We start from the raw sequence: 27897 nt of genomic DNA, 5'->3' as shown, positions 1-27897 counted from the left end.
TCAGAAAAGATGCTATTTCATTTGCAGCTTCCTAATTTGGTACTCTATTCTTGCAGTGAGAGCAGGATATGAGAGAGTTGTGGAGATCAGCGTCCCAGCATTTTTCTGGGTACTTTAGACCATAGTCTTTAAAACATACATTGCTACTGAAGCTGTTTGCCATGCACTATGCTGATAAAATCTAACATTTGCAATATGACACTGCATTTTTTTAAAGATGAATTCTAGTAAGTGTAGAATAATTACAGCTGACAGGTATAAGGTCTTTTTCTGATAGGGGATTTTATCTGTTTGTTACAAATAAACCAATTAATATTTCCAAGATCTCTGCAGAACTGTGCTTGTGCAAAACTGTCTTCTAGATTCTTTATAATATCTAATGTTGTGAATGTACATAACAGAACACAGGTTCTGCACCTTCTAACAATTGCCTTGCAGTATGCCACCTATTACCTCTTTATTTTTCCAAACTAAATTCTTGCAGTACCTCTCTAGAACAACTTATGCAGTGTAATTGTCTGGTCCAAATTTCAACTGCCATGTGACAGCCCTGTTTGGTCATTTTAATACTTACAGTGTATGCTCTGACATCTGTTCCTGGGTGTTTCTTTTGTCCTGTTCTTTCCATGTGTATATTTAGTTAAAGGTTACCTTCTAAACCAGTGAATCTGAGTTGATATATCTAATGACGTTTTTTCAGACATACTTCTTTTTACTTGATTATGTAACTGGATGTTACCATAACTAATGGGTTTGTAGAGATCAGGGGTTATCAGTGTCATCATAAAAATTCTCTGTATTGATGAAGATAGAAATAGCATGAACTGAGTTGAGTTTAATCACAAGTTACAGCATAAAGGATCAGCAATGTATAAATAACTTTATAGCTTAGAACTATATGTGCGCTCAGACCTTTTTACTGTATCTTTCTACTAAGTGCTGCTTGTTTCAATTGAAAGAAATCCAAGATAGCATCAGAAAATAGGCCAAGCTGAAATTTTCAGGCTGCACAAAGTAAAAATTTGCACCTGCAACCACAAGAAAGTATTTTCTAGGTAAAAGCAAGCTTTCTTAATTGTTCAAGAGAAAATGCTAAAAATTGCAGCCCTTAATTAAAATTTTCTTCATTACAATTTAAATAGAATATGTGTATCTAGAATATTTCTTAAAATCTGATAGTGAGCCAGCTTCATGTTCCTTTTTACAAACAGCTGGCCCCAGTTATATAAAACTGTCTTCATGAAATCTATGCAGGTCCATGGCAGCAATTTAATATTACCGCAACAGAAATACAAAATTACATTAGTTTTTGAACTCTTCTGTGCAAAATATCATCATTTTTTCCATTCCTTTGAGGGAAAGATTTTTAAGGGAAGACTGATAGCAAGCAGCTGAGACTCAGTAGTGGGTAGCATGCGTGCTTTTTAATCAAATAATAGTACTTAAAAAAAAGAAAATCCTCCACTTACAATCAGTCTTGCAAATTCAAAAGAGAAATGATCACTTCAGTCCCAGATCCATGAAAACCAGTGACAGCTTCATCATTCCAGTAATGGTGTGGTAATAAATGAATTTGCAATATGTATTCTTTGTCATTAGAAACTTTTTTTTTTTTTTACTTGCTGTTTATGTTGCTTTACTTTGGGGAACAGAAACTGCAGAGCATCTCCCTCCATTTTAGTGGCCTTGCAAACACCAAACACTTGACTTTTTGCTGCAAATACACCTTCCTATTGCAAATTTATTGCCTGAAGTTAGAAAGTCAATAAATCATATGTGAATGATTCATTAAGAAATCATGGACTTTTAAGCTAAACTTTGCAAGAAAAATCACACAAGGAAGATACTTCACAAGTTTGGTAAAACTTCTCCTTCTCCCCTCCTCCCCCTGCAAGGGTACAAGTGGAGGAAGCATAAATATTTTAAAATGAATTTACTGCATGTGAAAATAGCTTTTTTCAAACTCTGGGCAAAAATACTTCATGAATAGGATATACACAGCACAGAGCTACTGCACTGAAAGTCCATTATGTGAGGCCTTTTAACTGTGTAAGTCTGAGAACTCTGAGTAATGGGGTATGCTTCATGAGGTTTGATTCCAGACGCTGTTCAGTTGTATGTAGTTGTGCTAATTAATCATACCTGAGTAGCAGGAATGTTCATTGGGGTTTATTAATAATGTTGGTGACTGCTTGTCAAAAGGAGACTTGAAACAAACTTGTTGAATACCAAGCATACTGTGATAACACCTTCTGTTACTGTCAGCTTGGATTTAACTCTTTATTTAGACTGTAAGGAGCAAAAGACAGAGTAACCCATTAAAATCTACCATGTATTTCTACTGTTTTTCCCACTCAAATCTTGTTCTCTCTTCACTAGGACAATTTCTCTATTGCTTTCCTAAAATTCTTCTGTACCAGTTTTCTCTTTGTCATTCAAAAACATTTAATTTTTGTTTCAGGTTTTACTTTAATAAGTTTGGATTAAGTTCGCATGCTCCCCATTTAACAATTTTCTCTTACAAAGCAAGCAGCAAAACACTATGAGGGATATTGTCGTGGAGATTATCCAGATAAAGATAAAAACAGGTGTCCAGATAAATAAAAGCCTTAAACTGTTCTAGTAGATTTCGGTCATCTCTAGAATAGTAAATAAATAAAAATCTTAAAGACAAATTGCTCGTTTCAGATATGGCAGTTTACGGGTACACCCTTTCTTACATATGAAAAATGACTGCAACTGCTTAACCCACGACACAGAGAAATTTAAATCACTATTCACTTAAACTCTACTTCTCATCTGTAAGGCAAATGTATCTCAGTAGTCAGTTACTGCTTCTCTGCAAGTTATCTTTTTCTTTCTTGTCATTTTTCAAGATCGCATCTTTTCAAAAGCAGCAAGTAGAACTAAGCTGAGAGCTGTTAGTACATGGCATCCTCACAGATCAGATTGCTTATCTCAGTTTTATTTTTACTTAAAAAAATAAGAAATTAAGATTTAGTTTTCTGAAAAATGCAGCAGAAGGGAGAAGAAGAAAAAAAGAGCAGATGGATAGGAAAAAAAAAAAGGAACAAAACCCCTTTGTGGGTGAATCCCAATCTGTCATTTTTTCAAGTATCACATCACCATGAATAAAATATAATTTTATAATTTTAAATATGACTCATTAATAAGTTACCTGAAACACAGACCCAACTTCCTAACAGGTCTGATCCAATGACCACTTATATCAATGGAAAGAATCTATTTACTCAGAGTTGAGTAAAGTAATCAAATAGTAAAACTATTCAAATGAGGTATTTCCCTATTACTTTAAGTATGTAATTACTATTTTTCCCCAAAAATGAAAGCAATTTTCTTGCTATTTCAATTATACAATGTATTTTACACAAAACTGGCAGGTCAGTGTAAGATCCAGAAAAGCATGTATATTGATTCTTCTCTAATGTATTTCCACAGCTTTTTGTTATCATCTTGCTTTATTATTACCTCTGTTTGCTGGCTTTTCTGCTTTTGCTGGTTTTTTGGTTTGGTTTGATTTTTTTATTGAATTACTCTGGTTATATTGGTCAATTATAACCAACAATATATTTAGTGTTTCATGGAAGAATGCATAGCATAATTATATCAAGTCAGAAAACCAAATATGAAACTGCGTGCGTTTGTTTTCGGTAATTTTCCAAATTGAAATTTTGGGATTCAGTAAGTTAACCTAAATTTTTACCGAAGACATAGTAAATTATAGGGAGGTATTAGCTGCACCTACCCTAAAGGAAATAAAAGCTTATGAAAACTCTTAAACAACAGCATTCAGTGTAAGCACATGAATTTACAGGATCTGTGTATGGAGTCTTACTCATTAACATTTCCTGCGGACAGGGAATGTTCTAAGATAGAAATGTCAACATGTCATGTCAAAATCACAGGTTCCTGTTTTCCCTCTGAAAATTGTTTTGTTGAAGAAGGTAATTATATATATCCTTTATTGTTCTATAAGTAGCAAATTAGTTGAATTTTTCCAAGGAAAATATGTTCATCAACCTAAAGAATAGTTTTGGTTTTGTTTTAGTTTTGTTATCGCTTGGGTTTTCTGACCCAATTTAAACAGAATGTCTGAAATTTCCTAAGTTTTTGTAGCCTTAAATTTATATCCTGTACAACTATAAAAGAATTACGCTGCCTTTTGTATCACAGTGACCTGATGGGATTTGATCTATATTCTATGTCCTCCCTTTCGGGAGCTGTATTCTTCTCATATGACTCTGCCCTAACTTAGTTGTCATGATTGCTTTCTGAATAACTATATGGAGATGACAATGATTCTTAACTATTTAACAAGTTCCCATAGAGTTCAGCAGTACAAATGGCAAAAATAAGGCCATCCTCCATAAAAATACTAAGAAAAGTTTTATAAGAAGCATCAGATGAATTAGAACAGCCTGCAGTTTCAGAAGACATTGCATTTGTCCTTCAAACATAGAAGACTTTCTTCCCAAGTGTTAGGCTAAAAATGTGTACTCCTTACACTTAAGATCCTCCTTTTTTAAATTGGCCACCAAAGAGATATCTCTAAGTAATCTGAACTCTGACCCAATTCAAACTGACCTAGGGTTTTTTTTGGTTTTATTTTTTTTTGACCTCCTAAAGCTGCTTCCTTAAAGACAAAATGTCCATATTATGGGTATTTGGAAGATAAATGAAGCCCAAAATTTAGCATATTTCTCTAAAGTAATTATAAACCTGAAGTGTATATAACTATTAACCTTGAGAAAATAACCTCTGAACATATTGCAGTTGCTGGATCTAAAAATCCAGCTTCAAAATTAAGCCAGTGAAATGCCTTCTGCAGTTTCTGTGTTGTGATACCAACATGATGGCTCAGAACTTGAATCACAGAATTCCCTCCAAATTATTCTATCTGCTGTAGAAGAAGCGTTGCAGTTAAAATTCATCTCCAGTCAATGAAAGTTTGGCACTCAAGTCTACAGTTCACATTTGCCTATTCTGTAAATGCAGTCCAGATACGCACTGTTTTTTCAGAAATTAGTTGACTTTACTGCCAAGTTATGGGAAAGGAAGAGCTAAATTCTTGAGACACTATAACCTTCAAATATTTAGACCTTTACTTCCCTAGAATGAAGCTGTTGCTAACTTTAGTCTCCAGTGAGGTTGCCTGTAGTCTATATATATGTCCTTCTATACCTGTGATACATACCTCTTTTGATTCCTTGACTGTTTGACCTATTGCCTATTTCCTTCAGCAAAATTGTGGAATGTTTCTTCAGCTTAAAAGATGTGAAGGAAAAGCGCTCAATTTCACTTTGTTACCACCCCTGCCACTTACTCCATATCTTCCATCCCTAGTCCTCACAACTTCCTCTTGCCACCCCCAGCTGTCACCACAGTTTGGTTTGTCACCTCCTGATCCCTTCAGAGAAGGATATGATGAGTGTGGAATAAGTGCCAAAGCTACTCTCCAGGGCCCTGTGCAGCAGACTCACTCATAACAGCTTATACAGCATGAAGCAGGCTGCTTTAGTTTTATGCTATATGGAAGGTAAATCCATGTGTGCTTCTAGTTAGCAACCTAAACATAAATATCTGGATAGGACTGGCAAGTTAGGATATATTCAGAGAAATGACCCAAAACCTTTATACAACAGGTGGCATATAGTGCAGTAAGAGTTTATATAGAAGTCTGACAGTCTAAGTAAGGCCAAATGATAAAACTGGTTACTTCTCCAGCTGTGTGTTTAAAAAAAAAAAACAAACAAACAAACAAAAAAAACCAACCAGCCAAAAACAACAACAAAAAAAAACCACAACAAACCCAAACACCAAAAAGAAGGAAAAAACCCCAAACCCACAAAAAAACCAAACAACACAAACAAAACCCCCTCAACAAACAAAACATAAAGCTGGAGGAAGCAGTAGCAAAATCTTACAAAGAAGCATACAATATGACAAATTAAAGCAGCTGCCCAGGATTTTAATGTGGGCAGTACCTACTTTACACAGTTGGGCTCAGACTGATGAAACAGAAGAGCACTTAATTTCCTTACTTTTGCAACCTGCAGTGGAGGGAGTAGCAGCCCTGAAAGCAGAAGCCCAAGCCTTGGGATTTGATTTGAGCTTGCTCTAACTTGCACTACAGAAGGAGCTCCTGCTAGACACCTGCCAGCACAGATGTTTAGGACATGAGGCTAAGCTTACACTGCGCTTCCAGGTCTATCAGTTTCAGTTTAAGCTAGCTGAATTCTTCAATGTTGTGGTGTATGAGCGATACACTTGCAGTCACATGTATACACAATGAGGAAAATATGTGTTCACTGTGGAGTCTTTTACTAGTGTAGATTGCGGATCTCTGCAGAAGCAGATAAATCAGTTATTACCAGATAAACTAGTGGTACAGGTTTGTAAGTGAATTACATGTAAATACAAAATCGTTTCTGTCAACCATGTAAAATAGTCTTGTGCTGACTCTTGGCAGACAGCAGTAGATACATTGTCAAGCCAGGATGTTTTATGACCAGTGTAAGAAGCTGCCATCTCCACAAGGGGGGTCTCTGCTCACGTCACCCTGACGAAGGGCTGATTTCCAGATGCTCTGACTGGGAATTTGCTCTAATTGAAGACTATTCTTTCATTTGGAGAGTTTTCAGTTGAATCAGTTTGTTGATCAGATTCATCTTAATCATTGTGATAAACTGTCCTGGTTTAAGCCCAGCCAGCAACTCAGAACCATGCAGCTGTGCACTCACTCTCCCACATCTTCCTCCCCCCGCTTCCAGAGGTATGGGGAGGAGAATGGAAAGAACGTAACTCCCACGGGTTGAGATAAGAACAGTCCAGTAACTAAGGTATAACAAAAACCACTACTACTACCACCAATAATAATAATGATAAGGCGAATAACAAGTGAAGAGAATACAACTGCTCACCACGGCGGCTGATACCCAGCCCGACTGAGCAGTGATCTAGCCCTTCTGCGTAACTGCTCCCAGTTTATATAGTGGGCATGACATGCTGTGGTATGGAATACCTCTTTGGTTAGTTTGGGTCAGGTGTCCTGTCCCTGCTTCCTCCCGGATTCCTCTTTGGCACCTCTCCTCTTTGGCAGAGCATGAGACTCACAAAGTCCTTGGTCACAGTAAACATTTCTGAGCAACAACTAAAAACGTCAGTTATCAGTGTTGTTCTCAGCCTGAAAGTCAAAACCACAGCACTGCACCAGCTGCTAAGAAGGAGAAAAATGATTGCTACTGCTGAACGCAGGACAGTATCATAGCTAATGCAAAGCATAGCAAGAGCAAACACTCTGGGATAGTGAAAAAGGCTGTGATCATGAGCTATCTCTTTGTATTGCTGGAAAAAGCAGCATAAATAATATGATGCCACAAACTTAATGGACCAATTATTCAGTTGCCCAGATAATGAAAATAGTGGGAGGAAAGGGTGGGTGGGGAGAAGACAACCAAAAACTCAAGTCTAGAACTGTACAGTGTAATGCTTATGGAATTGCGTTCATAAATGCGATTATTGATATCTGGGTTTATATTGTGATTGAGTTTTGGGTGGTTTTTTTTAATTGTATTATCTGTAATTATGTTTAAAACTAAACTTCAATTTAGCATAATAAATCATTCTGTATTCATTACCAGACTTTTGCTGACTATACCTACTTCCATCACTCATCCTTAACTTGTGAGCCTTTTAGGATAGGTCTTCCACTGATTCTGTAAAATATCTATGTTATTCATGATACAGTAATGATAGCTGTCATAGTTCTATCACACACTCATTCAGATTTTTTTTTTCTTTGCAACTGCAGAATTCATATACTCCTAAATAGCATTTAAAAAAATAAATTTGTTGGTTCATTTTTGTCTCCTTCAAATCTGGACAAATGTGATTATCTTATTTTCAAAATTCTCTAAATGGAGACAATATTTTTATAGATGAAATCCCTAACGAGTTTTCTTAAGTGCTGAAATATTTCCAAGTGGATTATGAAAAAATCATACATCTGTCACTGTTTGGATGTTATAACTCCTACAGGGGTATTTGAAGCTGCTTATATGATCATGCTAATAATCATCTACTCAGAGCCCATTTCGCAAACATGAGTTACTTCTGTCTAAGATAGTACAGATGTTTCTCTGCAACCTTTCCTTAATCACGCTGCCTGTATTAGGCTGTCTAATAATATTTACATAATGTTAACTAACACATAAGTTCCAGAACACATTTTAGCACTTCAGAACACAGTAACAGGAGCACTTTGGTATCATTAGGAAAATGTTGATGATTTGTTTCAAGAATAATTATAGTGATGGTAAGAACAAAACAGAATATGGGAATAGACATGGGAATGGGCTGAGTGTTGATGGAGGGGAAAGTTGGAAAAGAGGTATAACAGAATGAGGATGTATTAAAATAAGCAACAGTGTGTTACTTGCTCTGCTCTTGCATTACCATTTCACTGCCTGCTAAATAACCGACAAAACAGACCAGTTCAATAACAGACTAAATAGTCTGCCTTGGTGCAGACACTCTTCAATTTTAAAAGAAACCTAATGGAGTAAAGGAAAATATGACTGGCAAAAAATTAATATTGTAAGAGCTTTCACCCTTTTAACAATGAGAATTAGAAAAAAATCTTAACTTGCAGCTGTATAAATTTACAGTCAACTGAAACACTGTTAGCTTACTAAAATAAAGGATGGTAGATTTCCTATTTCAATTTGTACTGTTCACAAAAATCAAAACTGATCCTTTACAGGCATAATTAGAGCTGTGTTTGAAAGAAGTACAAGGAAGAAGATGCATAAACACAGTATACCTAAAAAGAGGCTTTAATGTGATTTAGCACTTCTTTGTTGTGCTAAACTGATTCTAGAGAAGTAGTAGTTACCCACAGTCAAGAGCTGAATCTCCTGTCTTACTCAACTGCACGAACACACATAGACACATGAAGTTTATCAAGCCCCTGCTCTGTCTAGAGGAAGGCTGTGTTCCATTTACTGCTGTAACCTTGTCTATTTTCCCTTTCGGCATTCTTCCATTATCATATTTGCTATCTTCAAATGTTCTCTCTGAAAGTGCTTCTCAAATACCAGTCTTTTGCATGTCTTCAGGATGAGGGGTAGTTCAATTTCCTGAATTCTTCATTGTGTGATTCATATTTGATCTATATATCTTGGGCCTGCGCTCCATCTACCTGAAGCACGTTGCTTGACCTATGCCATATTCTTTTTGAAATGGGAATCACAAGCTCCTCTGTTTCTCTAGTGCTTTTCTATAATGGTCTTACCTAGACTCAAGGTCTCTGGATTGTATCAAAATGCAAATAATAAAAATATGAGGCAAGTATTTATGAAGTTCAGAATCAGATTTTCACAATTGTTTATATCACAATCACAATGTTTTCCTTCCAATGTTCTTTTATTCCTCCCATTTTTCTCTTTACAAACTCCTGTGAATACTTTGCTTTAACAAAAAATTAAGATGTAAGAGTCTCAAGGATCCAATTTTATAGCCATTTAAGTTGGACAGCACCTTAATATTTCAAATGGACAAGAGATCATGCTCAGTGTGATTTCAATTTCTGTGGAGTTGCATAAGCCATGTTCTTAGCACAAATATGTTCACACAATTCCTAACTGGGTGTGAACAGTATGCATATGTATAGTATTCTCAGGTATATGGTTAATGTTATTCAATGGATATCATAATTCTTCTTAGTTTTATATATTCTGGCTGTCATACTCCTAACATTGCTAAAATGTCAGCAGTTTCCAGGCACACAGACTGGGCTTCAATGCCAGATACTGAATTGACGTATTTCATAATCACAGTATTAGTGATAACAGTAAAGAATTAAAAATAGCACAGCTAAACAAAATCATGGAAAAAGGCAATTAAATAGTCTTATGATGTACATTAGGAATGATAAAAATAAAAGTATTGGTTAAAACGTCAATGAGACACGAAAAAGAGTAAATGGCACCCATGCAAGACCTACAAGTTGGATTTAGGCTGGGAACAAACTAAGAATGAAGCGAATGACAAATATAAATAGAGTACGAGCTGTAGCACTCTGCTTCATTATGAGATAACTGGAAAAGATAGATAAGGGGGAAGTCTGAAGTGAACATCATGTACTTAAACTTTTATAAAGCATTTGAAAAGGCTCTCTGGAGATTGATACTGAAGGTAAAAAATCAAATACTTGTAGTAAGGAAAAGAAGTAAACAACCCAAAAAGTAAATAAACAAGGTTGATATAACACAAAGTGAGTGCCTGCCCTTACAGGGGACATTTTCATTTGGAAACAGTAAAAATGCTATTTCAGCTAAAGAAATATTTTTTTTTTTTATGCTTTTAATATAATAAATTAGCTTGAAAGTTGAAAAGAGTAAGAACTGACTGAACAGGAAGGTAACTTAACTTGAAAAATAAAATGGTACAAAATCCCGTTTCATAATGAACATACAATGTTCCTTTAGACCGAACAGAGAGAATCCTAACAGAATAAGCCAGGTAACTTCTTACAGACATAGTCAAGAGGCTGGTTGTACCTATTAAATCAGAAGCAGAGTAAGCAAGACAAAATTTATCTTTATTGGCCTTGAATCCATACAGTAAGAATACTAAAAAAAGTAACAGAAATCATAGAATCATAGAATAGTTAGGGTTGGAAAGGACCTTAAGATCATCTAGTTCCAACCCCTCTGCCATGGGCAGGGACACCCCACACTAAACCATGTCAACCAAGGCCTCATCCAACCTGGCCTTGAACACCGCCAAGGATGGAGTATTCATGTTTTGCCCTGCACTGATTGTTCATGGTGGTTTAAATGTGCTGTTTAATAAATGTAGCTACTGGCTAATTAGCAGTGCACCTTTGCTGTATTACAGGTTGAATGAATATTTTGAAACTTGTACACAAATATTCAGTTGCAAAACAAAGGAACAATAAGCCTATATACTTCAACTCTTATTCAGTGGTGTGAATATATTGCTCATTTATGTAAAACTGTGTTCATCGGCATTTATAACCAGACTTTGACCTCGGTAAACAGAGCTGGTACACAGCTTTGTGATCAAACAGCACTGCCATATACTTGAGATACAGGATAAGCTACTTTGGCAAGCGGAAAGGAAAACATCTGGAACGGGCTGTCAGAACACTGTGTATTCCTAGGTACATGTATTATATGTTCAGATAATGCAGCTGCAGAATAAAATTGCTGATGATTACCTTTTATTTTTTATCTATATTGCTTTGGTAAAATAATACACAGCTGAAGTGCAAAAAGTTAAAGTTCTAAAGTTAAAAAGTTTCAGTTCGTTATTTGACACTGTAATATTCAGCCTGAGGTAGTTTCCAAATTAAAATAAATGAAGTTAAAAGAAATGTTGGACATTCTTTGCTTCATAATATAACTAAAATTCTCAGGCTTCTGATATGCCATATTAGCCAGTTTACATTCTCTTAGACAAGGGGAACTGAAGCTAGCTTTGAGTTTTCTATGTATTCAAAAATCTGCGCAGTTATATCTGGAGCCTTAATAAGTTACATCAGGTCAAGGTGCAATGACTAAAGCTGTCACTAATGACTAAGCAAAATACTGTGTTGCCTGATATGCTATCTCTTCAATGGAAAATAACCTCTCTACTCAGACTAAGACACAAATATTCCCATTGAAATAAACAGGTCTACTTGTAGTAGTAGGTGATAACGCAAAAAGATTAAAATCTCTGCAAGTTACTTAAAAAGCAGCTGTAGGTTATGTGTGTGTCGCATTTCTCCATAACGCTCAGAACATGTTGTGGCTGACTTTCTTCATGCAGATTTAGTGTTATTACAGTATTTTGATGAATAGTTAATGATACACAGGGAATGAAACTCTGACTAAAACAGTATCGTACAAGATTGATGCAGTATTTTACAGTCTTGCTGCACAGATCAGTATTTGTACATATCCACTTTAGGTAGCATGGCAAATCTGATGGATAAATCGCTGGTGTTTTGCTTCCACAATATATAGTCTCAACTCTAAATCTGTTGGAGGTGAAGGTGATTAGGAGAAGAGTGGCACATCACAAATAAGGAATAGTATTGGTGTGTTTTTCATTTGTATATAATTTCTAGGGAACAATGCCTTTTACAGGTTATCTACATTAGGTTTTGTAATAGGGAATAAATGCTGAAATCTCTTTTTTGCTGTATGATGTAAAGTGAAAATTGATACATAACTTTTTGGAGTGTGAATCTTTACTTGATCTGTGAAGCAGAAAGGTACTTGAAAAAGATTTTTCAGCTTTGAAGAGATTAGACTTCCAATTAAAATAAAGCCTTCTGCAACTTCTCATCTAGTCCCCATTCAATACAACAATTTAGCATTTCTTCAGTTTCTTTTGAGGGAAGGACTAAAATAGCTTTCAGAAACTTCAGAGTTTCTGAAAGTCATTATGGAAATTTACTAACTGAATTGTGTGGTCAATACATACATAGTCCTCATCTAAGATAAATATTTAGCTAATTCTGAGCATTCTTTACCTTCATATAAATTCCATTTATGAGGAAAACACACACACACACAGCAATACACAGTGAAGTCTAGTTTTATAGCACTTTCCTGACTCTACTAATAGCCACCAGAATACCCAAAGGAGAAAGACCATTAGTTAATAATAGTACTCTTAAAGACAACGATCCTAAGTTTACTATTTTTAGAATTTTTAGTAACTAAAAATATTATACCATTATCTTTTGGACTGTATTCCGAAAATACGTACTGTTGATTGTCGCAAAATACACTGAAGCATGGAATAACATTTACATCAGATGGTTTAAACTAGATTTTTCTCGTGCAAACATTTATTTTCTCTGCAAGCTATATTTTTCCTTCTACCAATAGAAGCAATATTAAATTAGGTAGGATCCAAGAAATACAGAGCTGAATCTGAGATTATCACAATTTCCTGGAATTTGTGGGAACTGTATATGCTTCCAGTCTCCCATGATCATGTGTTTAACAGGCAGGCAAAGGCAAATATTTAACAGATAATTACAAAGAGGAGGAGTATCCAGGCAAAGACTCAGAAAAAGGTGTAAAACAAAAGTCCAATACCAATGGTAGGTGTCTCCCCTCAGGTTTCTCACAGAGGAAGGAAAGGTTGTAATGAGACTCCATTTACCAAATCAAAAAGAGGAATGTTGATGGCATTTCCTGCTGATGACACTTTCTAAAAGAATTGTGCACTGATACATATCTGTCTTCATTCTTTAGTATTTGAAAGTGCTTTGGCTTCAATGTTGTCATACTGGTGGAGGATAAAATACATAAGGTTTCTGAAGTAATGCTTTCATCTTCATATATGTATACACTGTAATATATCTAACTGTAGTCGTGAATTGCTTTCTTTCAAACGCAGCTTGCTACGCAGTACAACCATAGTATATGATTATTGGTTTACATTTTAAAAAATTACAACATTTTAATACAAACTGTAAATATTTCATTAAGGAGTGGCAATGATTTAAAAACTCAGAACTTATGATAGAACAAATATTTTAAAAGTCATTATTATCTCTAAAATTTCACATATCTGATACTGTTCTCTCCACAGCTAAAGGTACATATAATTACAGACTTCATATAAATCTCAGTCTCCTTACTCAGAGTGAGCTATTACACTTCCTGATTAATCATATGGCATGGCTTTAATAGTATTTTCATTAAATTAAGAAAAATAACCATTTTTACAATATTTTGAAAGTTTAATTCTGTCATCTTTATTCAGCGTGTTCAGAAAATCATTTAGCAGATGCCTTCACAAAATTGGCCTGTTCAATCTAAACTGTATTTTGTTCCCTTAAATATGACTTCCTAAATGAATGCAGAAATTTCAGAGTTTGCTGGCTTTGATAAGAGTCAAATTATTTAAGATGTCCTTAGCTAACTTAACTGGTGAGATGGGTTAGGACAGGTGTTGTTTTGTTATAGAATCATAGAATAGTTAGGGTTGGAAAGGACCTTAAGATCATCTAGTTCCAACCCCCCTGCCATGGGTAGGGACACCTCACACTACACCATGTCACCCAAGGCCTCATCCAACCTGGCCTTGAACACTGCCAGGGATGGAGCATTCACAACTGCCCTGGGCAACCCATTCCGGTGCCTCATCATCCTTACAGTAAAGAACTTCTTCCTCATATCCAGTCTAAACTTCTCCTGTTTAAGTTTTAACCCGTTACCCCTTGTCCTGTCACTCCAGTCCCTGATGAATAGTCCCTCCCCAGCAACCTTATAGGCCCCCTGTCAGATACTAGAAGGCTGCTATGAGGTCTCCACGCAGCCTTCTCTTCTCCAGGCTAAAGAGCCCCAACTTTCTCAGCCTGTCTTCATACGGGAGGTGCTCCAGTCCCCTGATCATCCTCGTGGCCCTCCTCTGGACTTGTTCCAACAGTTCCATGTCCTTTTTATGTCATCTTAGAGTCTTGTATAGATCTTAACACTGATCAGACTTCGATAGAATATATGGATAGAATGAGGAGAGGTCTGTGTTTATGAGCTGGACTGGACTGGCTGTATTGCTATCAGGAGGTCTGATAATCAACCATCAAATGTCTAAGGTAATACAAGAAGGCACAGTAGTACTTACTTCTCTCCATATCACCATTTCTATCACTGACCATTTCTATTCACTGTAAAGTGATGCTGCCATCTCAGAAAAGAAGGGAATTTCTAAATGCTCAGTTCACCTTAGCCTGAAGTCAAGTAGCAGCAGGTTGCTAGACAACTCTACATTCCCAGTCACCTCTGCCTTAGAAGATGACTTTCACCTCATAATTTTGATAATGGTGATCTCCTAACAGCTATTTTTTTGTCTTAAATTAAGAGCAAAACCTAAGGCTCTTCAGAACAGTCTCTTACTAGCCCGCGGTGTATGTCAGAAGACTGCCTATTCCATGAAAGTTCCCTCTTCGCCTTAGAGATACTGCCTTTATACTGTTAAACATTTCCAGTAGCCAGCCTTGTTCTTCCCACCACATGAAATGCTCTGCCAACATCACATTAAAATCCCAACATTCTGTTGACCAGTTGAGCTAATCAGAAACAGTAACTGCCACAATTAATTGTATTAAATAGATTCATAATGTCAGCGCAAATTTAACTTTGTAGGTTTCTTCCTGGACTCAGACTAATCTGTGAACTGCCAAATAAGAGGAAAAATGGGAAGCAAAAACTAATCAAGACTTTTAAATTAATTCAGTGCATTTTGGATATTGTTCATAACATTTTAGCTAAATTGTAATTTTCCTGCAATCTGTGGTCGGTCTCAGTATAAAAATAAATCATCACGTGGGTCACTTTAAATACAGTTTTTAATTTAATTCCGCAGTGTCAGAGAGATACATGATGTCTGGAACTACTCTTGTGAGAGAGCCTTCACTTTTATAATACTCAGGTGAGTGAAAAATCTACTTAGATTTTTACAGTCTTTATAAAACCTGGTTGACAAATCCACATCTGCATATTATGGAATGTTTTGTTCCACGTTTTGTGTTTGTATTATCTTTTTTGAATGACTACTGAGAGATCAAAGAAATAATTAAAAACTGGACAATATCTGTAAAAATGCCTTTTAAAAAGTGATTTGTTTAACCAGTTAAACCCATTTTAACATGTGATCAAACACTAGATTATTGTACACAGTGAAAAAAGTACCTTGCTCACTTTCCAAAAGGGTACACTCAGCTATATGCAGAGCTTAGCTTTTATACCATCTGTGTTATAGCTTACTGTGCTTGATGGCGAGAATTACAGGGCAATAGTGGTAAGTGAACAGTGCCCTTAGATTCTTTTCAATTTGGTGTGAAGATAGGAAACTAAAATACCTTCCAGAGTCAAGGAATACTGTGTATTAACAAGTGCTGTCACATAAGGAATAAATATAACCATATTTTTCCATTTGCAAGTCAGCTTCTTGGTTTTTCCCATCTGTATTTGTTTCAGATTTGGTTTGGTAACACTGCTTTTATCTATGTTGCAGTTTTCTCTAATCACAAGGGGAAGAGAAAACAAAGTGAGAAAAAAGCATAAAATCTCTAGAACATTTTTGGCTATTTAGAACAATAAAAGAGTAAGACTATTTTATAGTGTTTACTCCTTATTAAATATTTTAACAATCACTATACTTTGAAGGAGCTCTAACTTAAAACTACTTGAAGTACGCTAAATGCTATTAACTTTAACATCAAAAACAGCTAAAGGGCAAATTCTTTTCTTTGCAAAAAAGACAAAGTGGTTTGACTCAGGGTACAGAGTCTAGGAGGCAAGGCCAGTCTTTCCCGGCAGAGCTAATCCACAGTGAGTACTGTTGCTCAGATCATGTAATTGCCCCTGGTAGGCATATGATCATCGTGCTAGCTGTTAGATACATAGTTATTAATGGCTAAAACTAGCGGGAGACTTGTAAGACACAGAGAGGTAGGCACCTTCTCTTTTTGCTAACTGGGTAGATAACTTGCACTGATCTTAACCTAATGCCTTCTTTCCCCTTCTACCATAGTTTGATACTCTCAAGTCAAGCACAACAATGTCAGACTTAGCCACCTGCTTTCTACCACACAGCTACAGCTCTTCCTAACAGATATCTCTGTAAGTGAAGGCAGGATTTGTCCCTCAAGGGATCCTTCTGAGTAAATAATAATATCACTGTTTTTATCTGTGAGTCTAAACACTGGGTTTTGTCTCTTAATGACTGTTTCTGTTTTACTGCTACTTCCCACCAGGAAGCTGACTGCTAACATAATTAGCAGATGACTGCACTGGGGAGGCTGAAATCTTTAACAGCTGTTTTAAGGCATTTTGTACCAGATCTATGCTGCAGAACCTTTGGACTGGCATTCTCTCCAATGACACAGAGGTTAAGGGATAATGGTGTGTAGGCCTCCAGGAAGGACCTTGCCCATTTTCTTGAAAAAATATAAGAATCCACTTTCAATGCATTTAGTGGCTTAGTACAAGTACTTGGGCATACTGTAAAAATCAGAATTCAATACAAAAGATCACCTTTAACTGAAGTCTAAAAACTGAATGTGCAGCACTGAAATGGTTGGCAAATTCATTTTACAATTAAGGTATTTTGAAGCTTCAGATTTTTCTGGTGCTCCAAATGATCTATTTCTTTGTTACCAAATAAATGAGACAATATGAATCAATCTTACCGTTTCTGACAGTAATGCATAGTGCACTACACAAGTTTACTGTTATAAAAAAAATAATCATAATCATTGGCTGTGACAGAACAATAACCATAAAATTAAGACAGAAACCATTTGGGAAAGCACTGCTTCAGTTCCCCAGGGAGTATTATAGTGTCTGCCAGATGTAAAGTAGTATGAATCAAGTTCTAGATGGAAAAATAAGAGCCTTAGAGTAATAAGTGTATAATTAAGTACTGATTGAAGTACCAAGCACATTTACAAACTCTGCATCATGTTGTCCCAGAGGAGGAAAGCTGCTTGATCTGTGGGAGTTTTTAAGCTAAGACACTTAAACCTTTTCTGCACTAGAAAACTTTTGCTGGGGCCATACCACCACCATCTTCCTCAGAGAGATACAATTGTCACAGCACTCAAGTGTTCCTCTTCTCTTTTCCTGTCCTTCTCTCAATTCCAGTGTGTCCCAGTTTAAGTGGAACATAAGAAACATTCCACTGTTGTTGCAAGAATGATGCTAAAACTAAAATTAGCATGAGGCTGACAGAACCGCCTTCTAGAGTATTACTTCCGCACAAACAAATTGATTCCCTCTTTTATCTATATCAGGGACTCAATCCTAAGATAAATTTAGAAGGAAGGTGTGTATGGACATATATGAGACCATACCCCTAAACTCACCAGCCACTAAAGTGGCTCTTGGTATGGTCAGTGCAGTGGTTTTACAAATGTTAATGTTTTTCTTTAATCCTTTTTTAATCTAGTTGCATTTGCGCAATGAGAAAGGGCTTGGCCTGTACTTGCAACAATTTTTGTCGGGGTTTAGAGCAACTCAAACTTTCCAACTACTACTGTGCAAAGTATGTGCAAAATATTCACTGCAAATATGAAAACGCTGTCTTTGTGAATTAGTCTGTTAAAATCTTGAGCAGTTTCAATCAAAATCGAGCTGTGAAAACAGAATTTAGGCTTCTAAATAATTTTGTTTTGAAAAATCATGTACCAGGATAAATCAAGATGAATTTGTCAGTATTTGCTTAAGTCCTTTTATTTTGTAGCCTCTGTTCAATGGAAGAACTCAGGACATATTTTCTGAAAGCCAGACAAATTGACTGAAGTATTTCTTGAAGGAAAGAGAAGTATTATTTTGAAGAAGCCATAATCAAATTTTGAGAAAATCATAATAGAATTTTTGTTCAAGTTGAATCTAGACTCAGATATTTTAAATCAGTTGATTCAGAAATGTGTAGGCTTTTTATCTCCTTTTAGTTTAACAATCTCAGGTGATTTCCAAAGGGAAAGGCAAAGGGAGGACTTTCCTCATTAATTCACACTATGATAAATGACTGTTAAAGTGCCTTCTGAGATTTACAGTAGGGAGCTATTCCTTGAAAGTCACTAGTCGACATGACAATTGTCCAAGTGATGTGTGGAGGTGTTCTGTATTATCTGAATCTTTCTCCTTTTCAGATAGGTGGTAGTGTTCACTTATGTAGTAAGCACATCAAAAAGGAAAGCCAATTTTAATTTAATCTTTTAAGTATCCAATGTAAGAACAGTTCTCGCACAAAGGTCAAATTTAGGTCTATAGTTTTACTATGGAATTATACACTATAACAATTTTCATCTCAATACAGGAGCAGGATTTGAAATCTATTTCCAGTACCAGTTAATGGGTCTTTTTACATATATACTGAAAAGAAAAACCAATACAGAACTAGAAAAATGTAAATTTTTGTTGACAAAAATTATTTATAATTTAATGCAACAGCATATAGAAAAGCTATGAAATACACAGTTTTCAGGGTGGGGGCTGAAAAATATATTTGGTTTCTGTTTCTTTTTTGTTCTTTCCGTTCTGTTTGCTGTATGTGTTTTGAAGTGTCACAGTAATAGTAATACTTCCTAGAACATATTAGCTCTGTATACAATGCTTCAACAGGCAATAGAATGAAATAATAGTATAAAACAGGTATTTTGATTGTCGAATGACTTCTTCATGTGACAGTGTATTAATTCATCAATTCAATGCTGGAATGTGTACTTGATGGTCTCTTGATTAATTTTGCTAGAAATATTCAGCATTGATAAAATTTACCTTGGTGTGTAGGGTCCAAAGAAAGCCGAACATACTGCTTAATCTTACCTAAAACCAAAGGGACTGAAAGTGTAAAGGTACAGGAAACAAAAAACACTATATACATTTTTATGAAGTCAATAGAATGAATCTCACTTTGCATATCTTAAAAACATCCATATGTTTCTTTCTCTTTTTCTTTCTCTAAAATGTGGGAAGAAAGGGGTTTGGTTTTTTTTTTTTTTTTTTTTTTTTTTTTTGTTGAAGTTTTCTTTCTTTAAGGACTCCAGGACAAAACACACTTATTGCCTATGTATAAGGGCTATACTCCTTACTTCAGAATGGAAGGCACCATGTATAAGCTAGCCTATACTTTACAAATGGATCTCTCTGCAGCACAGTCCACCATATATGCATAATTTGAATGTTTGACTGTGCAGAAAACATAGGAGACTAGAAAGAGAGGAACAAATAGGAGAAGCAGCATATAGTGTTAAAGTGTAGAGGTTACCTTCCTGATAAAATGATCCTCTCTGGGTACGTGCTTAAGTTAACTTGCCCAGGAACGTTCCCAGGCAGTGACATTAAATGGCACAAAATAGTCTATGTAAGTTTCAGAAGATGGTTTCAGCTTCCCTAATTGGGTGACTACCTTCGATTTGTTGGCTCGGAGTGTTTCCTTGGATGCTCAAACTGCCAAATCATTCCTGGCACTTGTGCTGGTTTTGGCTGGGATAGAGTTAATTTTCTCCATAGAAGCTGGTAAAGGGATATGCTTTGGATTCGTACTGGAAACTCTGTTGATAATACAGAGACATTTTCGTTACCTCAGAGCAGTGCTTACACAGAGTCAAGGCCTTTTCTACTTCTCACATCACACCAACAGCAAGTAGGCTGGGCGTGCACAACAAGCTGGGAGGGGACACAGCTGGGACAGCAGACCAAATGGATATTCCATTCCACATGGCATCACGCTCAGGATATGAAGCTGGGAAATGAGGAGGAGGAGGAGGGGTACATACGGAGTTACGGTGTTTGTCTTTCAGAGTAACCATGAGACCTGAGTAACCAAAGAGCCCTGCTTTCCTGGAGATGGCTGAACATTTGCCTGGCTATAGGAAGTGGTGAATGAATGTCTTGTTTTGCTTTGCTTGCATGCATGGCTTTTGCATTACCTGTTAAACTGTCTGTCTTTATCTCAACCCACAAATTTTCTCATTTTTCGATTCTCTTCCTCATCCCACCAAGGGGCTGTGTGATCCTTAGTTGACAATTGAGGTTAAACCACAAAAGTCCTTTTTGTTGAAGTGTTCAAGATAATAGCAGATTTGACTGGAATGTGCTAGATCAAATTTATAGGTTCTATTGCTGTTCAGCTATTAACGGACTGCTTCCATACTTACCATACTGCTTGCTTTGCTTACTGTGTATCAGAGGCTAGTGCTCATTAGTGGCTGCTTTTTGCTTCTGCTGCTGGTTGTACTGCTTATTATCTTACTCTGCTGTGCCTGGGAACATTTTGATAACAGCAATGGCCATGCGACTAGGCTGGCATATGGCCAGGGCATCGCTGCTGTTTCTGTGCAGCTCTCCAGTGTGAACTCCAGTCAAAGGGACTGTGACCTGTGGAGGAGTCCACAAAAGAGCAGAACACCCCAAAGTATCTGTGCTCTGGATAAGTTCACACCAGAGGAGGTACATCTCAAAGTGTCTGTGGTCATGGTCATCTCTATGCCACCTGTACCTCCTCCACAATGAAGACGGTACACCTTGAATCATCTGTGGCTGCAGATAAGTCCACGCTGCAGCAGGTACATCCTGAAGCATTAGTGGCTGCACATGAGGTCATGTACATGAGCACCATGTGGCCATGGTTAAGACCAGGACAGAGCAAGTACAGCTCTGGAGGAACTGCAAGCATGAGTAAGGCCATGCTGAAGCAGGTGTATCTCTGAAGGCAGTGTGACCCATGCATAAGGCCACACTGGAACATGTGCACGTCAAAGCAACTGTGGCTGTGGCAGCAGGTAAAGCCCTGGAGAGACTGTGGCTCACAGATAAAATTCTACTTGGAGCAGATAGACCCCCAAGGAACTGCAGTATGTGGGTAAGTCCAACCCAGAACAAGGGCAAGGGGAGGTGTTTATTAGAATGTTAAACCCAGTAGAAAGGGCCCATGGTAGAGACTGTAACGGCAATACCTTTACATTGTACTAACCCAAGATTTGAACTGCATGTTAAGGGAATTACTATAGCAGGAACCACATGAACTAATGGAGAACAAGCCTTACAAGCAGCAGTGCAAGTACAGCAGTGACCTGATCTGAGCTGGCTTTGGTGCCCAGTAACGCCACGCAACACATAACCTCTCCTGTTCTGAGTGACCACCATAACATACGGAGCCCAAAGTCATGGACTAAATGAAGTCAACATATGTGGACATATATGCACATTTTAAAGACATTTTATAGGCTAGAGGGGCAAAAGAAGCTGGGAGGGGACACAGATGGGACAACTAACCACAACTGACCAAAGGCATATTCCGTATCATATATGGACACATATATACACACTTTATATGCACACTCAGCATATAAAGCTGGGGGGAGAAGGAGGAAGGAGATGTTTGGAGTTATGCTGTTTGTCTTCCAGAGTAACCATTATGTGTGATGGCCCCCTGCTTTCCTGGAGATGGCTGAACACCTGCCTGCTGATGGGAAGTAGTGAATGAATTACTACTTTTCCTTTGCTTGCATGCATGGCTTTTGCTTTACCTACTAAACTGTCTTTATCGCAACCCACGAGTTTTCTCACTTTTCCCTTATGATTCTCTCCCCCATCCCACTGAAGGGGGAGTAAGTGAGCAGCTGCGTTTGCTAGGGTTAAACCACAACAGCACTGCACTGTTCAATATAGTTTTGGCTAGCCAGCTATGGCCAAAGCATGCAAACGAAAATTTGAAGAGCTCACTAGTATAACAGATCATGCTTCAGTGGTGGGAAACTTTCCTGGCTTGTCTGAATTTCCTAAAACAAATACAGCTCTTGTATCTTTATAAGCTTCTAAAGAATGGACTAGATGTCTTTACATAAATGGTTTAAGGACTGTGAGGTGAAGTGTGCTCTGCAACATACTCAGTCACTGAATTTCTATGACTGACCTTACTAAAAAAGCAGTGCTACCAACAGCATGTAAATGCTTTTCTATTTTTAACTGATTTTTTTCTTTACACCTCCAGTGTCTTGTGGTTTAGTTATTTTGATGTACATGGTAACTATATATGTACACAGGAAAGTATTTTTTGTGAATAACCCCTTCATTGTATCTTTCCAAAGCTTACATGGGAAATACCCTCTTTTCACCCCTCCTCCAAGGCAAATTTACCAGGTTTAAACATATCAGGTCTTCACAAGGTAGGATATTTTCTACTTTTATTTGTGTTGCTCTTCAACACTGCTGATAAGACTAAGGATTGATGATCAGGAGATTTATGAAATGTTTTATTACATAATTTACTTTTACAATAACGATTACCGTTGTATATTACTATTACAATAAATGATACAATACAATGAACCTCACTGTATTAACAGGTGAATAACTTGTTGTGTTAACCAAGTTCTCCCTTTATTTCTGCTCCCTTCCCCAGTACTGAAAGACAAATTGCATTATGATGGTCAAGAAACATCTCAGACTATACAGCAAATCAAAACAGATTATTTCAGTTTCAGATACTTTCAATAATGAAAGTAAAATGTGAGAGTTGCAAAAGGATATTAGTGATATTTCCAAATTTAGTGAAAAAGAAGATGACTCAATCTTCTCTTAACCCTTAGCCCAGTGACTGGGATATTTACACAGCCAGAAGAAACCTGTTACATTACCCTACCTGCCAAAGAATTCACCCACTTGACATGCATACACTGTAGCTTGTGGGCTGATCTTTTACATGTTGTCCTAAGGAAGCTTTTCAAATATATATTCAGTATAAAATGTGTGTACTGGAAGCATCAAGCTTCACCCCTCCATAGTTTTCAAGGGAGCCATGTCCTTTGAAAATCTAGCCCTTCAAAATACAAAACTGGTTTTTACATCCATTTTTTTCAGGAAAAAAGCACTCAGCAAATTCAAGACTGATAATTATTAAAAATAGTGTATTTACCAAACAAATGCATTTGCCAAAGATTCACCATGTTCTTCTGCCCACAGCAACTTCTTTTATGAAAAATAATATGCAATCTGATTTGGTGGTTTGTGGAATATGACAGCCCAAAACCCACCTCTTACTGAAGACAACTGCAAGGGTGGTTAGGAATCTAAGCTATGCAAGTAGAATTATTTTTCTGGGAGAGAAATGCAAAAGCAGTGAGATGGATGTTACCGCACTGGAGAAGTATAGGTAAAAAATGGACTGTGAGCTAGACACACAAAAAACCCCAAAAGAAGCCCAAGTGATGCTCCACCACAGAAGTACTCAAGAAAAAAAAAAAAGAACATCACAAATCGTTTCCAAATGATTTATATCTAAAACAAAATTTCTGTAATCCTAGTCCTGTTACATTCAGGTAAGCATTTTAGCATGTCTACATTTCATAAATGGACAGGATCATTTAAAAGAAATAGCTGATCAAATTCTTCTCCTAAGGAAACATAACCAGTCAGGTTTCAAAATTGGGTACAATGCTTATGTCAGAAATAAGGAAAAGAAAAAAAAAAAAAGAAGAGATGTCAGTATCATTTCAATCATATCCATCATATTTGTTATTAAATACTATCACATTACTTACTGGCAAACTATGCTATCAAAACTGTGATTTAGTGACAAAGAATCCTGGGTAGTTTGTGGCAGAAGAGAGGAATAATTCCATCTCCTCTTCACTTTGAAGAATCGACAATAATCTGAAACACAGAGACGGAACATATGCCTCCCAGCCAGCAAAAAGTGAGCATCTTTCCATAAAGGGCAGAATGGAAGGAGAAAAGAGAGACTTCAAGGGTGAACAGACTGGGAAGATCAAAAAGGGAACAGGACTAAGATAGAAGACAAAGCATTCAGCTGATAACACCTGAAATTCACAGATCACAGAGATGGAAAACCCCTGATACAGATCAGACTGCCAGAGCTGAAAGCAAATAGAACTACATAGTTTCTGGAAACAATCATAGAATGGTTAGGGTTGGAAAGGACTTTAAGATCATCTAGCTCCAATCCCCCTGCCTTGGGCAGGGGCGCCTCACACTAGATCATGTCGCTAAAGGCTCTGTCTCCTGTTTCCAGTTCACCACATTTCAGCCAAGGGTCAATAACCTCCTAAAATGAACTGTCTTGATCACTTGCCATTTTGTAGCCATTCTATAAGGCTACTTAACTGTATTTTAGTGTTCAGATATTCCATTCATACTTAATGTCCATTCAACTAAAAGGGTTAAAAACAACACCTTTGGCAATATTTATATTGCACACTAATTGGAATACAGTACAATAGATGCGCTTCATCAAAACCAAACTTGAACCACTTATGTAAGGAGACAAAGAAAAGACAAAAAAGTAAACAACTAAAAATAGGACATACTTGTGTCGTACTAATCATTAATAACTAATAAGAAACTGACCTCAGGGTCCCCACAGGTCTGCAGTTTTTCTCATTAAATATTTCCTGAATGTATGTCTAATACTCTAAATATTCCATTTCACAGTATTTCTATGCAGAATATGTATCCTTTTTTTATAATTGATAGTAGCAAAATACCAGCAACAGGGAATTGGATTAGTATTTCAGTATTAAAAGTGATATCCTCTAGTATGTGACAACAAGAATCTGGACAGAACCTTATTGTAAGGTGGACAAAAAAAGACAAACACTCAAGATTTTTAAAAATGGACTTCATTCAGTTACTGGAAAGCTTGTATCAAACAAGACTGCTACGGCAACTTGCAGAGCTGGAGGAGAGAGTGCTGCTGTCACAACCTAATGTAAAGCACAATCCTCATGGCATTGTGGGGATAGTACCACACAGCCTTCTTGCTACAGTGCAGCTGTGCAGCCCCAGCATGGGACAATACCTGAAGACCTTGAAAGCAATTTCCACTAGCCATTTCCAGTCCTAGGTTCATACTTTATATTTCAGATGTGACAGAGATCTTCTTGTAATGCTTGTATGGATATTAAATAATTAAAAGTAACTATTCATTTTCTACCAGTCCTTTGATACAATTTTCAACAATAACTGCTCTATAATACTGTTATGCTAGAATTCTGCTATAGGGTGGGGTTTTTTTAAAGGATTATTTATTTTCACTTTGTTAAGTGCACACAGACATGAAATAGACATTCGCATAGCTAAATGGATGCTATATGGCTTATGCACTTGCTTCTAGACTATTTCCTATTTGAGACCAGATAACACTTTTTCCATAGAAAGTAACTCCATAAAGTTCAAGTCACACAACTGGTATCAGGGAAGCACTTGACAGGTGTTTAAACTAGAGCTGGAAAAAGCATTAAGTCACAGAGTGGTCCAAAGAGGTATATAGACAATATTTTGTTTATTTTAACCATTAAAACTCTGGTTAGATGAAGTTGATAAAATAAGAAAGGTTGCACATTCTTTAACCTATTGCAGGAGAAATGAGATTCTAAGATCTTAAGTCTCTATTATGTAGTTACAGTGCTGTCATTTCCAACCAAAAGCATTCATTTTTTGTAACTATCTTTTCATTCACCATTTCATAACTCTCTGAATAAACATTTAATTACTTCAATGTATAGCATATTCCCCTAAACAAAGGTAATAATTAGTTACATATCTGCATGATCTTGTGATTGCACCATCACTGAGAATCCATCTTCCTTTAGGAAAGTAGCTAAAATTTAAACTATGTAGACCAGCTTTAAAAACAAAGTTTCTGACTGCTGAGCTTGAAGACTCGTTCTGACAGTGTAAATACATTGAATTAAAATCAATCCAATACACCCTCATACAGTACCAGACAATTTTGCTTATCTGTCATTTGACCATAATAAATCACTACTACACAGTGGATCTCACACATAATTTTGCTAGACTGGACCATGCAATAATCTACAGACACACCAAACAGAATGGTCAGAGTGGTGTGATGCTGTCCGTGTTCATCAATACTATTCATTTAGCTTTTTTGAGTTAAACATGCATTCCTGGTTCATTTGTTTATTTTGATATAAGGTTTTGTTTGGGTTTTCTTTCCTCTTTTAGAAACATTATTTGACTTGAGACAAATACCTTTTCCTATCTGTTTGTAATTAAAGATGCTGACAGTCCTTGGAATAATTCATAAAGGAATAAACTAATGGTAGTTACATCCCAGGGTCCTCACATGAAAAGAAACTGCATGTAAAGGATAATGCACACTCGGTCATGAAAACATCCAGTGCCCTCGGTAGCTGGCTTTCCGACGAGCGGCAAAAGCGTGCTTTGCGTGGGGTTTCCCCTCAGTGCATGTTAGCATCGGGAGACGATACCGCACCTGTCCTCCTCTTCCTCCTACCGTTGTAGTAGGGTATAGAGAAAGGTGCTTTTGCAGAAGCAGCGGTGCCCCGAAGGCAGTGCGATGCCCAGCGCCTCGGTGGGCGGCGGAGGGGCGGGGCAGCGCAGCTCCCCGCTGGCGCTCGCATCCCTTTCCCGGGAAAGTTTTCCACCGAGGCCGGCCTCCGCCGAGCGGTGCGTGCCGTCCCAGCGCGCTGACCCGCCGGCAACAGGGCCGCGCTCCGCAGGGCCACCCCTCTCAGACGGGCACCCCCCGGGCTTATCCCCGCGGCCGGACGGCGCACGCACTCACCTGTCGTCGTTCTGCCAGCCCTGATCGCCCAGCAGCAAGTCCCGAAAGCGGTACCGGGGTGGGAGCGGGGGCACCTCGCTGTCCAGGTCCACCATCCTGCCCGGAGGAGGGGCGCTCAGCCCCACCGCCTCCCGCCGGAGCGGGGCGGGATGAGGGGGAAGCCGGAGCGGGGGGGCGGCCGGCGGCTGAGGGGAGCGGTGGGGCGAGCTCGCGCTTAACGGTCCCCTCCGCGTTCAAAGTTACGCCTCGCGCAGCAGCGCGGGGGGTGGGGGTGGTGGTGAGCCCCGCGCGACCCGCCTCGAGGGAAAGCAGGTGCCGGCGGGCGGCGGCCTCGGCGGCTCGCGCGCGCGCCCGCCCACCGCCCCGAGCGCGCGCGCACCGCCCGCCGCGGTTGACAACAAAAGAGCTGTCCGCAGCCATGCAAATGTTGTTTGGCGCCGCCGCGGGCGGGGGAGCCGATGGGGTGGGCGGTCACTTGCATAGTCCAGTGACGGCGAGGGAACCTCTGCCTGCCGGCCAATGGAAGTCCCTCGCTAGCGCACTAGGGCAGGGGGGTCCCCCGCTGTTCGGGGCGGGTGTGAGGCCGGGAGCCGCCGAGGAGACATCCCGGGAACACCCCGGGTACCCCGCGGCTTCTGCCGCTCTTCGGCCGCGTTGCTGCCCAGCCTCGCCGGTTGAGTGAGAGCCCCCTCGAGGCGGCTTTGCCGGGTGTCGGCGAACCGCGGGTTCACCCGCTCTCCGCGGCACGGCAGGCGCTCTGCGGGC

At 38.1% G+C, this 27897-nt stretch overlaps 1 protein-coding gene across 3 annotated transcripts in view; it reads right to left on the bottom strand.

The window, feature by feature from the left end:
* Window positions 1-27227, bottom strand: part of KCNT2 (potassium sodium-activated channel subfamily T member 2) — a gene marked incomplete at its 5' end in the record, with an annotated part of 138847 nt that extends 111620 nt beyond the window's left edge. For all 3 annotated transcript variants that reach the window (XM_080623137.1, XM_080623138.1, XM_080623139.1), the window contains one exon: window positions 27133-27227. In XM_080623137.1, coding sequence (XP_080479263.1) covers window positions 27133-27227 — 95 coding nt within the window. The remainder of the gene's footprint in view (window positions 1-27132) is intronic.
* Between the last annotated feature and the right edge of the window lie 670 nt (window positions 27228-27897).

This window comes from Psittacula echo, assembly GCF_963264785.1.
Source record: "Psittacula echo genome assembly, chromosome: 7".
In the NCBI taxonomy this organism is placed as follows: domain Eukaryota; kingdom Metazoa; phylum Chordata; class Aves; order Psittaciformes; family Psittacidae; genus Psittacula; species Psittacula echo.
Note: the sequence above shows the minus strand (reverse complement) of the source record. Positions and strands in the feature narration are given on the sequence as shown.